This window comes from Sesamum indicum, linkage group LG15, assembly GCF_000512975.1.
Source record: "Sesamum indicum cultivar Zhongzhi No. 13 linkage group LG15, S_indicum_v1.0, whole genome shotgun sequence".
NCBI classification, from domain to species: Eukaryota; Viridiplantae; Streptophyta; class Magnoliopsida; order Lamiales; family Pedaliaceae; genus Sesamum; species Sesamum indicum.
This window is the reverse complement of record NC_026159.1, coordinates 6927653-6939888: the sequence shown is the minus strand read 5'-3', so window position 1 is coordinate 6939888 and position 12236 is coordinate 6927653. Positions and strand designations below refer to the sequence as shown.

At 35.1% G+C, this 12236-nt stretch overlaps 1 protein-coding gene across 3 annotated transcripts; it reads right to left on the bottom strand.

The window, feature by feature from the left end:
- LOC105178120 (autophagy-related protein 13b) lies at positions 1864–9589 on the bottom strand. Of its 3 annotated transcripts, XR_849103.2 has the most exons (4): positions 7630–9589; positions 7366–7550; positions 4455–4560; positions 2528–2664 (listed from the first exon to the last, which is right to left on the bottom strand). XR_849103.2 is itself a non-coding variant. In XM_011101491.2 (3 exons), the coding sequence occupies exons 1-3, from the start codon at positions 9019–9021 to the stop codon at positions 2310–2312; spliced, it is 1932 nt and encodes a 643-aa protein (XP_011099793.1). In that variant the 5' UTR covers positions 9022–9586; the 3' UTR covers positions 1864–2309. The 3 variants fall into 3 exon arrangements, 2 of the variants coding, with proteins under 2 accessions (XP_011099793.1, XP_020554653.1); XM_011101491.2 differs by lacking the exon at positions 4455–4560 and having other exon boundaries at positions 1864–2664; positions 7630–9586; XM_020698994.1 differs by lacking the exons at positions 2528–2664; positions 4455–4560 and adding an exon at positions 2684–2741.

The following is a 12236-nucleotide window of genomic DNA, read 5'->3' as shown; positions in this document are numbered from 1 at the left end:
CGGTTGGACTTCGACATGGTCACATACGTGCCCTATTTTTGGATTACATTTGAGTGCTTTCATAAACGCTTTATTACACTTCAACCTCTTCAAAAACTGTAATTCCATTTGTAGCCCTTCGAACTTTAGTAATTATATATTTAAATCCCATCTACAAATTATTTCTATTGGAGGGTAGATTTCGTTCTGATCTCCGATATTTGATTTCAACTTTAAAATAATTCTTGTATTTCTCAATTAGTTACCTTCCATGAGTAAGATTCTTATATTACTCCTATAGAACTTTTCCAAAAATCATCTTAGTCATCTACTTTATATTTTTAATTGCAATTTGACCCCTTGTATATAAATTAAAAAATATAACTGGTTTAATTGAAGGAATGGTGATTATTCAAATATAATTTGATCATACGACATATTCACATAATTGTTGTGAATTTAATCAACGTATTTCAAATAAAAAAAATATTTGAATAAATAAGTTGGAGAAAAAAGTTTGAATCAAAAACTAGAGCCAAAAATATTTAAACAAAAATGGTTAGCTAAAATGATTTTCTATTAAAAAGAAATAGTTTTATAAAGGTAATATTAAAAAATCACCTTTTGGAGAGACTAATTTGAAGTGAATTTAATAGATATTGATTATTTTGAAGGTAAAATCAAATGTCAAATACTAAACTAAATTTTACCCAAATTTTCGACAATGTTGGCACGAACAAAAGCTTTAAGCAATCTTTTCATGTTGTCCCCAATTCATCGAACATAAGATTTTACTATCTGAGGTCACTTTGAAAGAAATACTTGTCCAAACAATACATATATTTATCTACTGCACAAATACTTTTTAATCTGATGCCATCTCGTGCAAATATGATAGATCTACCCTTGATATCTCTATTGTTTAATTGATTTGAGTATTTCAAGGTTTAGATCTTACTGCATCTTTGAGTTTGGAATCTTTATCACATTTCCCTTTTGATGTATGAGAGGTATTGGTCTGAATGCTTCCTTGGTAAGCTCCTGCTAGGATTTGGATGTTCTAGGGATATTTATTTGATTTATCTTGAAATCTATAACTCTGGGCTTCAGATTTGTAAGATTATTGTAAAAATCTAAATGAATCTTTAGAATCTCGTCCATTTTTTATTTCAAGAGCTCTATTTTCGTATGTATATGGATTAATCTATGTTCATAGTCTTGAACTGTATTTTTATTTCTCTTAAATCTTAAAAAATTTTTAGGTATACAACTTGAACTCTTTCCAATCAGTTATTTTAATCACAATCTTAAGAACTGTGTTTTAGAAAATTTACCGCATTGTTGATATTCTACCCTCGCTTGTAGTCATTTTTCACAGCATTTCTTGGTAGTCCCTCGCAAATGTTGTATTTCCGCATTCATTCATCACTCTCTTTTTCTGTAAGAAGTTCCCAATTGTCAACTTAATTAATATGTTCTATTGACAAGGTCAATCTTCTTGAAAAATTTTGTGAAAATATTTTAATATTCTGTATTTCCACAATTTAAAAATATTCTCTATTTTCATTCTAGCGGCATCTTTAAAAAATCTCCTCTGTTAGTAATTAAAATATCAATATGCAATATAAATAAGTATTTTTTCAATAAAACTTATGCTATGATATCATTTTAAATGATCATAGGAAACAAAATGCAAATAACAATAAAAATAAACTAAATGCTCATTTTAAAGTTATAAAGAGGTAAAATTGTTCATAATTTAGTCAGAAAGTTACGAGACTAAATCTGACAGTGCTAAAGGACTAAAATTACAACATCCCAGACTTGCGGAGCCAATTCTATCATCCCCCAAAACTGGTTAATGAAGTGATTAGACATTTTTAGAATCCTCATTTCATCTTACCAAAAATGTTGGCGGGAACTATCAAAACTTTAAACTGAAATACAAGCCAATCATGCAAATATTGGCTCCTTCAACTTATATTTGTATATATACAGTATATACAGCACTGGTGCATTACACACTTTGACCAACCTTAAAAAAGTTCTATACACAAACCATCATATCTGTATATATTTGCTTGAATCAAGCCCTTAAAGCAACATCTCAGTTAGCTTGGATACTAAACAGCCCTCACTTCAAAAGAGTAAAAAATATGCTCAAAAGATATATACAGAAGGAAACTGGAGATATCACCCGAATCTTGAGAAATACTAATAGGACCCTCAGCACTGCAAATCAATGCTGCACAAATCTTCAACACATAGCAACTGTAAATTCTCATTTATCCTTGCACAATCAATCCTCTTAGGCAAAAGCAACAAATTGTCTATGCCTGAGAAATTTTACTTTGCATAATCAGCAAGTCTTTCATTTCTCTATACCCCCGGAGCTCCTCCAGTGCATCAGCTGTAGTCTTGGATGCAATAAGCCCGGAGGACGAAAGATTCGAAGTAGGCTCTTCAGAAGTCTCATTAGTATCTTGCATGCAGCTCCTCAGAGTGTGAAGTTTGGAACCCTGTGGAAGTTGAGTGGTAACAGAAATGTCTTGACGAAGCGGCGGTGCTTTCTTCAGCATATGAACAAGAGCACCCACTGCAGCATCTTGTGATTTTTTAACAGGAAAGATCCCACCAGGCTCATGGGGTATGGATGAATGTCCTGGCAGATCAAAAGAGCCTGGTCTGACAGCATGACGGGGGACATATCAGTTTGTTTTCAAACATGGTGAGCTTGAGATAATAACAGCCAATAATTCAATCTGCCGAGACAGAAAATTATGAAGAGAGATCTAAAACCTAGTTAAAGCAAGGCATACAAGTACACTGTAGATGCACGCTGACATGTTTCGAACAGGACATCCATACTAGTATAATTAAATCACAGCTAAAATCCCAAACAAGGATGTCTATAGGTTTTCCAAACCTACAAAACCAACATAACAATTCAAAGCATCATTTCGACCCAAGGTTTCCCCACTAATAAGCATCAGCTTTTACTAATTCATGCAAGCTATTATGTGTTCCGTCATCAATAACAACAGTTATGTAACCAGCTAAGCTATTATGTCTTCCATCCATCAAGAAATTCCAGATGTAAGCTATTGATAAGAAGGATCATATAGCCGAGCATCTCATGTTCCAAACAATTCTAGATATAGCATACAGACCACAAGTAAGGTCGAACTATTGGGAAAAGCCTCGAAAACCTTGCAGAAGCACAAAGTTGACTGAAATTTATAAGAACCACCATTGGAATGCACCCAAAGAAAGGCGTCAAAAGTCTAGACAACAATGGATTTTCACAATGGCACTCTTTTGTAAGAAAAAAATACCACAGCATTGGATATCAGCGAAATGACTGCATGATTAGTTAATATCAGATACAATGAAGACCAAATGGCAGACACCACTCTGCCACAGGGGTTAAGATTGTTAATCAGTCTGCATAGCGTTTGTAGTTCACATGGACTAAAGCAGTGAGGATACAAGCAAAAATCATAGCTCAAAAATTGGTTTTCCCTCTGTCCAAGAGCTTTCTCACTTCTTACAACTCACCAAACTTTTTCAAAGGCAAGGAGACGTCTATCATCAGTTATTCATATGACTAACCACAATAATAGACTTCTATTCAATTCAGAGAAAGCCAGCAAACAAGAAAGCCTGTAGATTATAAGTTTGAGACATCAATGTTCATGAGTTTCATTCCCTTCGGATTAAACTCAACTCTTAGCAAACTTTATATAAACAATAACATAAATCACCATAAAATGTTCATCCCAGGACTAATTTAGTTAACCCTTAGACATAAGGTTTTACAAAGCTATCGTTTTGCCCAGAGCTTGTAGTGAAGAATGGCAGCAGCAACAATATACTAATCATTACAAGATATCCGAGCATGGCAATCGAGCAGGGTACACTGGCTTTGCCTTGGACGGGTTCAGGGCTAAGTAAACACGTTCAAGGGTCGTTTCTGGTAAGAACTGGATTGAGTTCAGGACAGTCATCGGTTTTGGCCCCGTCCCAGTAGAACCAGGTCCAATAATATATATTTATAACTAATTTATTTAGGATTTTGAACTTTTTTCCAATACAGGTATTTACAAAGCAAATTGTATTTAACATAATAATAGCCTGTTGGAAATATACAAACAATAAGCCTAATTTGTCTTCCCTAATACTATATAACTGGTTGCGCAAGCCAGACCGTCTGGACCTAATGCGGGTTTGGGAAGGTCAGGGTTTGAGGTGGCTTGAGTTTGGTTTGAAGTCCTAGTACTTGGTGGGTCTCCCGAAACTCGCCCCATTACCATCCCTAGATATCCCCCACCTTTAATAGAAATTGTAAACTTCAGCAAGAAGAACACTAGGAGTATACAACTATTGATACACAAATCAAGAAGGGAAAGATTAAGAGTGCCAAATGCAGAAAAACTGTTGAGGCAGATAAAACACCTGAAAAGTGAATAACTCACATCTGGAGAACAATATAATTCAAGTAAAATATTTTTTGCTAGACAGCCAGAGGTTGATCCAAAGCTTATTACAAGCTAGACACTGGAAATGACGAAGGCTCTGTATCTGGAGTTCCAGAATGAAAAGTTAGAAGAAGATAAAAAGGTAACCACCTCAGCATGTTATCAGCCAAGAGAATGGAACAGATGGTGAACCGGAAAGCATAAGGCAATGCAACAAGCCATGATTCAAACTAAACGGGTTGCAATATAGCACTTTTCTCTCAGCATATGCTCAGATTTAAAAATTTTAGTTAAACCTATAAAGCATCAAATTGCAAACACTCTGGATATGAAAGATAAATCTATACAGGTTCTTTTAGGTGGTGATGCATGATTAAATAGCAATGTAAATGTTGAGGAATACTTCCAAATGCAAAGGACTTTTAGATGGCTCTGGAATAATGTCCATTTCAAATGGCACACATTCAAGCACAGCAAACATACAGGAAAATTAGCAAACAAACAGTCAATTAAGGGGTAAGGCAACTCAGGCACATGTCAAACTATTCCTCCTCTACAGCTCTAAAGGATGATAATATCTTCAGGCAATGAAATGATAGCATTGCCCTACTGGGGCAAATTTTAGAAGTTTCTTATTGATGATAGCGAAAACAATGATGCTACCTACTATATTGAGCATGAGCCGTACAGGATTGGAACTGCAAGTCAGAAAGTAACAAATAAGAACGGAGTTGCCACATACATTTCTTAAAGAGCCAAATCTATCCTCACAGAATCAAACACTATACTGTGCTACTCTGGATATTTAGGCTAGAGTAACGTTAGAATTTCTCTGGTAGATAATGAATTGCCGAATCCCGTAACATATTTACGTTATACGAAGTAGTAGCAACTCTAATGTATCACAAGCGCAGAATTGATGATATCAACTGACTAGGGAAACAGATCAGACATATCATAGGAAATATTTTCTTCATTCACCATCAGATTTCTGTAGAAGATGCTCCATCTGCAACTGCAAGCATAATGTATGAAAAACATGAGCTGACGACCTCTCTGAACCTATCGTTTATCTCCTCTTGTTTCCAATATCACAAACTCTCCCTAGTCAGAATATTGTAACCAAATTGACTTACAACCTCTCTGAACCTAATAGTTAAACTACGGTTGTGACATGTGAAACTAATATATTCATGTGAGATTGGCAGCTCAAAATTTAAATCACAGATTCTCCCTAATCATATCAGCAGCACAAACAATTCCATCGAACGTGTGTATTAGACCATCTTCCTTACCATTTTATTAATTCGTAAGTTACACAATGTAGCATTAAGAAATATATCTATTTATGATATGGGTTTCAAATGCCACAATGGTTGATACTAATATTTGACCCTGTACAACATCATGCTGAAGGAGAATCTTTTATTTCGAAGTAGTGTCGCATGTAATCATAATCTTTTTAACATTCCATCATAACTTTAGAGTCTTAGATCACTGTCAAGTGACCTGCCTTCTACAAGCCATTTGTTTTTAGCTTTGGATTTAAAATGTGTTGGTATATTATTTTGCTCACCCACATGTTCTGGCAGTTTATGAATTACTGATTTGCATTAGCTCTGCATACTCACCCGGAATCTATCAAGATATTAAAATGCCACAATGGTAGATACTAATACTTGACCCTATACAACATCATGCTGAAGGAGAATCTTTTTTTCGAAGTAGTGTCACATGTAATCATAATCTTTTTAACATTCCATCATAACTTTAGAGTCTTAGGCCACTGTCAAGTGACCTGCTTTCTACAAGCCATTTGTTTTTAGCTTTGGATTTAAAATGTGTTGGTATATAATTTTGTTAATCCACATCTTCTGGCAGTTTATGAATTATTCATTTGCATAAACTCTGCATACTCACCCTGAATCTATCAAGATACATTTTAGAACCAAGAAAAGAACACACATAATCATGCCCCCCCCCCAACCAAAAAGAGAAGTGAAGAAGGAAATGTCGTTTTTAATGAGCATAAACCAGATCTCAAGTTCCTTCAGATTTAGCAGTCCAATTAAGCGTACTCTATGATTATTGCCATGCATACTGCAGGATTATTCATTCTGATGCCCGAAAACTATGAATTTGCCTCTAAATATCCAAGACTGCACAGTACTAGTCATATTGCCACATCAATCTCCTCCAATATCAGTTGAACAATGTTTAACTCCAGAATTGAATAAAACCATGTAGAATTGCAGCAGAAACTTTCATGGTCAAATGCATAGATGGTAATGTTTTGGTTTTTATGCATCTTCTAAATATCCAAGTTAATAAAACCTCATAACTTTCTATACTCCTTTCAACATATAAACTCCTTGGATGATGATTTATAGATATATTCTGATAGCAACAGACATAAACCCACAAGATGCAATACATAATTCACCAAACAACTTTCTTCAAACGGATATTGTAAGTTCTCCAAGCACCCTTCACTACCAGTCTATTTGAGGAGAGCTAGTGAAGTTTGGCGAAATGAATCTGAAAGGACACCGATGGGGCATGCCACTAGAAAGCTTGACTTCTGCCCTCCTATGAAAGTTATCAAAGAGTTATAAGTATTTTCATATCCTGTCCATATGCCTTTTCCAAGGCACACTTATTCAGTTTTCCTGTTTGATGAAAGCATCACAATTTCAGTAATAATTATGTTAATTCTCAAAGACCAACATGTTTTCTCACCCTCAATTTTTTTTTCATATAACCTATAGAGAAGGCCAGTTACCATAATCCAAAGACTACAAATACAGGACAACAGACAAGAGTAACATGCGGTAAAAACATTGGTTAAACACCAAGTATTTGTAGGCTTATGAATGTTAATTTCCATTAAAGTGGGTTGCATGATTACCTGGAACCTGGATCTACCATGTCATCCTCATCTACAATAAATGGTCCAGAAAACTCAGAATCATCATAATCGTCCTGAAATGATAGCCTACTTGAGCTTCTAGAAAAAGATTTTGATGGCGAGCTGTTTGTTGATGGTTTCACACCCAGCATCTTTCCTGGCTCATCCTTGCTGAAAGAGAACAACTGCAGCAGACAAGCACTGCTAACTAAAATACTCATCAGGGTGCCAAGAGATATTACATACACTTGATTGAAATGATACCTTGTCAACTGTTGAGCTGGTTTGGTGAAGTCCTGGGTGTGCAGCATGCTTAGAAACAGTAAAGCGAGTACCTTTCATGGGAGGTGAAGGAAGCATCAGTTGGTTGTTTGGCAGTGAAGGCATGCTAGAAAGCCTAGATGCTGGTATGCTAACAGGAGCACTTTCAGACCGTAAAAGAGCCTTAGTTATATTACCACCAGAAACATAGGTGGGTGGTGGTGGTGATGGAGATGGAGACGGTGAAAACACAGGGGAAGGCGAATACTCATCATAACTTGGATTTTTCATATGAGCTGCAGGTGTTTCATCATGTAAATGCCGAGGTAAACCTGCTGGAGGAAGACGGTGGGAACGCTGTTTTGACAATGAGGCATGAGATTCTGAATATGTGGGTGAAGGTGACGGATTCATTGAAGGCGGTGATGCTCTATACAAGTCATAACTCCAACTGTGACGCCTACCAAATGGAGATGAAGATGGGGAGCTTTGTGATACAGGAACAGATGGGAACCTTTTCAATGGTTCTGCCATGGGACTCCCCACATATTCTGGAATGATTTGTGGTGATATAGGGGTTGAAGGCTCCGAACTCACATCCAATACTGATGAGCGATACAAGACTGAGAGGCAAAGCCTACCACAAGAAGTGTCTACTGGAGTAAATACGAATCGCTGCATATCTGCCTCTTCTCTATGGGTGAATGGTTCAACAAAAGATGAAACCCGGTGGCCAAGATTATACAACCGAATTTGCGCAGACGAAATGAGATCACGGAATAACTTATAAGCAGGCAAAAGTCTAACGGTGGCATACAAGGACCTTAATAATAGTATGGACTTCTTGTACAATGCATGAGAGCTTGTTGAACTCGACCTCTTACTCCCAGATGAACCACCCCCATTCCCACTACTCTTCTTACTCTCATACTGCAAAACCCACCTCTCAATGATCTTTTCATTCTTCGCCTCACACCCACATTCATCATTATCCGAACCATAATAATAACGCTCTTTCCCGGATGAATTCCGTGCAAGTCCTCTTTTAGGAGAGAAACTTGAGGGGTCCCAATCATTTGGCCTCTGCATTAAAATGACATCAACAATCATTGGCTCCAGATTACTCTGCCGCCAAAAGTCAATATTCTCTAAGGCAGCAGGACAATCCCTCAGAGCTAGATTAAACCACTTGTCCCTTGGCTTAAAACTTGAGGAGGAAGGCGATGAGGAAGGGGATGGGGAGGATAAAACTTGCTCGCCGCTGTAATTATTACGTGATGAAACATACGGGGACCGCGATTCCAGTATTATGTGAAGGCTTTTCGCAAAAAATTCTGTAATTATCTGTTCCATTTTGGCAGGTTCTGAATGAGTGTTCCCATGAGAAGACGCCATAGATTCTTACAACCCAAACAATTAATTAGCCAGAAACAGACAAAGCAACTCCAATCCCACTAAGAACCCAGAATTCTAAACGGCACTCCGCACCAAATTTAAGCTAAATCAAGCAAAAGAAAACACGCAGGGCATCGAACCATTAAACAATATCAAAACCCACCACAGGGAACGAAAAGTCTGGCCCTAAAATTAATCAAGTGGATGAACAGCGATAGACTCATATACCAAAGAAGGACAAAGTAGAAGAGTTGGCTCACTGACTGCTTCAGAGTGGGTTGCTTGCTCGCAAGGAATTCAAAATCGGCTCAAAGGTATTCCCGTCTCTTCACGTCTCCGTCAGCTATCTACTTGTGGTTTATATGCGTCTACAATCTACATACAGATATCTATATATACAGTACCCAAAATTTCTAGGAATCTAAACGACAAAGACTTTAGAGAGAAGAAGCGGAGGAGAAGTTGAAGTGGTTCCTTAAGAGGCAGAAAATGAGAGGATTTTGCCTTTTCTTGTTTTCTCTATTTAATCACTCCTGTTCGGTTTGGATTTGAGAGAGAGAGAGAGAGAGAGTTGTCTCCGGTTACTCGGTGTGCAATACTAATTGTTTTTTACAGCGGGTGTGTAATTCTAATCTGGGGGCGTAAATCTCGCGTTGATAATTACTTGTGTGATTTTTTTGTCTACTGTATAGGGCACATTGAGCCAGTTTTGCATCACCCCCATGCCCCACCCTAATATTTTAAATCTAATTAATGATTCGTTAATATATGTGATGCGAGCAAAAAAATATTAGTGCTTCATTTAATTATGATATAAAATAGTAAAATAAAATATTAAAAAATAAAAGAGCGTAAATGAGCGACGAAGAGAGAATTATTGCTCGTTTTGCTTATATAAATAAAAAGTTGATATTAAAACAAAATTCTTAATATAAAATTATAATATTCCCTTCAACTAAAACGGTAGCATGATGGTGAAAATTGGAGCATTTAGGCTCAAAAAGTAGAAAACATCAAAATATGTCCTCTCCCGTTTGGGGAACTATTCTATTTATAGACCATCATAAGTTGGTTGGAAAATATCACAAATTCTTAAAGTATGATATCAAAATTGTTAGATAATGTTGGATCCCCTTAGATTCGATATAGAGTCTCAAGCGGTTGGAGGATATCTCAAATACAGGGAATCCAATTAGAGGATCCCTTGGATTCGAGGGAGGCGGTTGGAGTCTTTCATAGAGGTTGAGGATACGCCTTCCTGTAGCGATTGTCCAAGCTTTTAGGCTTTGTTTGATTTCATTTTCAGCTGGTCTTTGGGATGAGCCAAAGCATGCCAAATGTTTGCTCTAATGCAGATACGCAGTTTCTAGGTGTTCTTCTCTCATTTAGCATAAATACTTATATATATACACACTGAGATATATATATATATATATAGAAGAAATATGATTTTACAATGAATAGTGGATTATGTCTCCAAAAATGCAATATTAAACATGCAACATGTATATATATATATATATGTATAATGAACAATGACTTTTGTCTCACAAAATAGAACACCAAACATACAACACTTAGTTAAAATTATATCTAAAAATAAATCCTAATATAGACTTATTTATCTCTGTTTTTCTCTATCCATATAAAAAAAATACAACAAAACACTCATAAAATAAATCCAAATACTATGTTAGGGTTTATAAGTTACTTATCTCTATAGGCGCCACGTGTCTTTGAAGTGACTATTGGCCGTTATATGATTTTGTGAGGTGTGACTCCAAAAATCTTATGTGGATGCTATACAGGTCACCAGTGGACGCCATGTGATGATATTTAACTAAAACAACTACGTGACCAATAAGTGCATGAGACCAAAAATACTACTTTTTAAAAGTTATGTGAACAAAAAACGAGAGTATCATAATCAATAAGACAAATAGTATAAAAGTCCTAATGGCCACATGCTAAGCATGTGCCCTTTTTCAGTTAAGATGTCTAACGAAATAGATGCTATGTGACGAGAAATGCGACTTAAATTTTTAAAAATTACATAACTAAAAACGAGAATCTCATAAAAAATGAGATTGAAAGTGAAAAAACTCTAAATTATATGATCAAAAGTGATATTTCCCCCTCTGAATGTACAAGGTACAATTTGAGTTAACTTGTTTAATAATTTAGACAACTCAACATTTGCTGTGTTGAAATAGTATAGTACAAGGCTAGTGGAGCAAAAGTTGGCATCACACCATACTTTGTGGCCAACTGGAATGGGCGGATTGAGAGGGTTTTGTTGATCATTTTCTATACTGTATTCTTTTGAAATAATAAATTAAACTCTACATTCCATAGATTTTACACAACACATACTAAATATAATTGAAGTTTTATTTTAGGGTAACATTCAATTTGCCCCCTAAACTATTTTTAATGTAATATTTACTCCCTAAATAAATAAATATAACACTTACCCCTAAAGTTAAATTCATGGACAATATTGCTCTTATATATATATATGTATATATAATTCAAAGAGTTTATTTTTTAAAAATAATTTTACATTTTAAGTTTAATTAAATTTTTTATTGAAACAATATCTTTTAATTATAATAAAGTAAGATTTAATCAATGAATTAAATAGTCAAATTTTATTATATTTTACAGGTTCAAAGTGAAGTAATGAATTAATACAATAACTACACAAAAATAAATTCATAAAATGTTTTTATTAATTTGGTTATAAAAATTAAGTTATTAACTATTATAAAATTCGTTGGTAATAGCGATGACTTCAAACTAGCAGAAATGTCTGTCGCAATTAAATTATTTTTTCTTTTTGAACAAAATGTATAAAACCCCCTTGTGTTTTAAAAAGTCTGTAAAAAGCACCCCCTTGTTATGAGAATAGGTTAAAAGCCCCCCTGTGTTTTGTAAAACTCAGCTCAATCGCCCCCTGTCCGTTAAATCCAACTAACGGTGTTAATTTTTTAAAAAATGACCGTTATACCCACTTATTATATATTATTTCTTATATTAATGACCGTTGGATCTTCTTTGATCAAATACCGATCGTTAGATCTAATCAATTAATCTCAACCTTTAGATTTTTAAAAAATAAAAAGTCTAGATTCAACAAATTATTTAACTTATATTATATATAAATAATTTTAAAAATTTATAAATATATTATTATTATATATTTAAAAAAAAAA

Coding starts and splice junctions, on each gene's coding strand:
- LOC105178120 (XM_011101491.2), bottom strand. CDS start 9,021: ATGGCGTCTTCTCATGGGAACACTCATTCAGAACCTGCCAAAATGGAA. Junction 7,551..7,629: donor CCAGCTCAACAGTTGACAAG/GTATCATTTCAA, acceptor TGTCTGCTGCAG/TTGTTCTCTTTCAGCAAGGA. Junction 2,665..7,365: donor ATGGTAGATCCAGGTTCCAG/GTAATCATGCAA, acceptor TCATGCTGTCAG/ACCAGGCTCTTTTGATCTGC.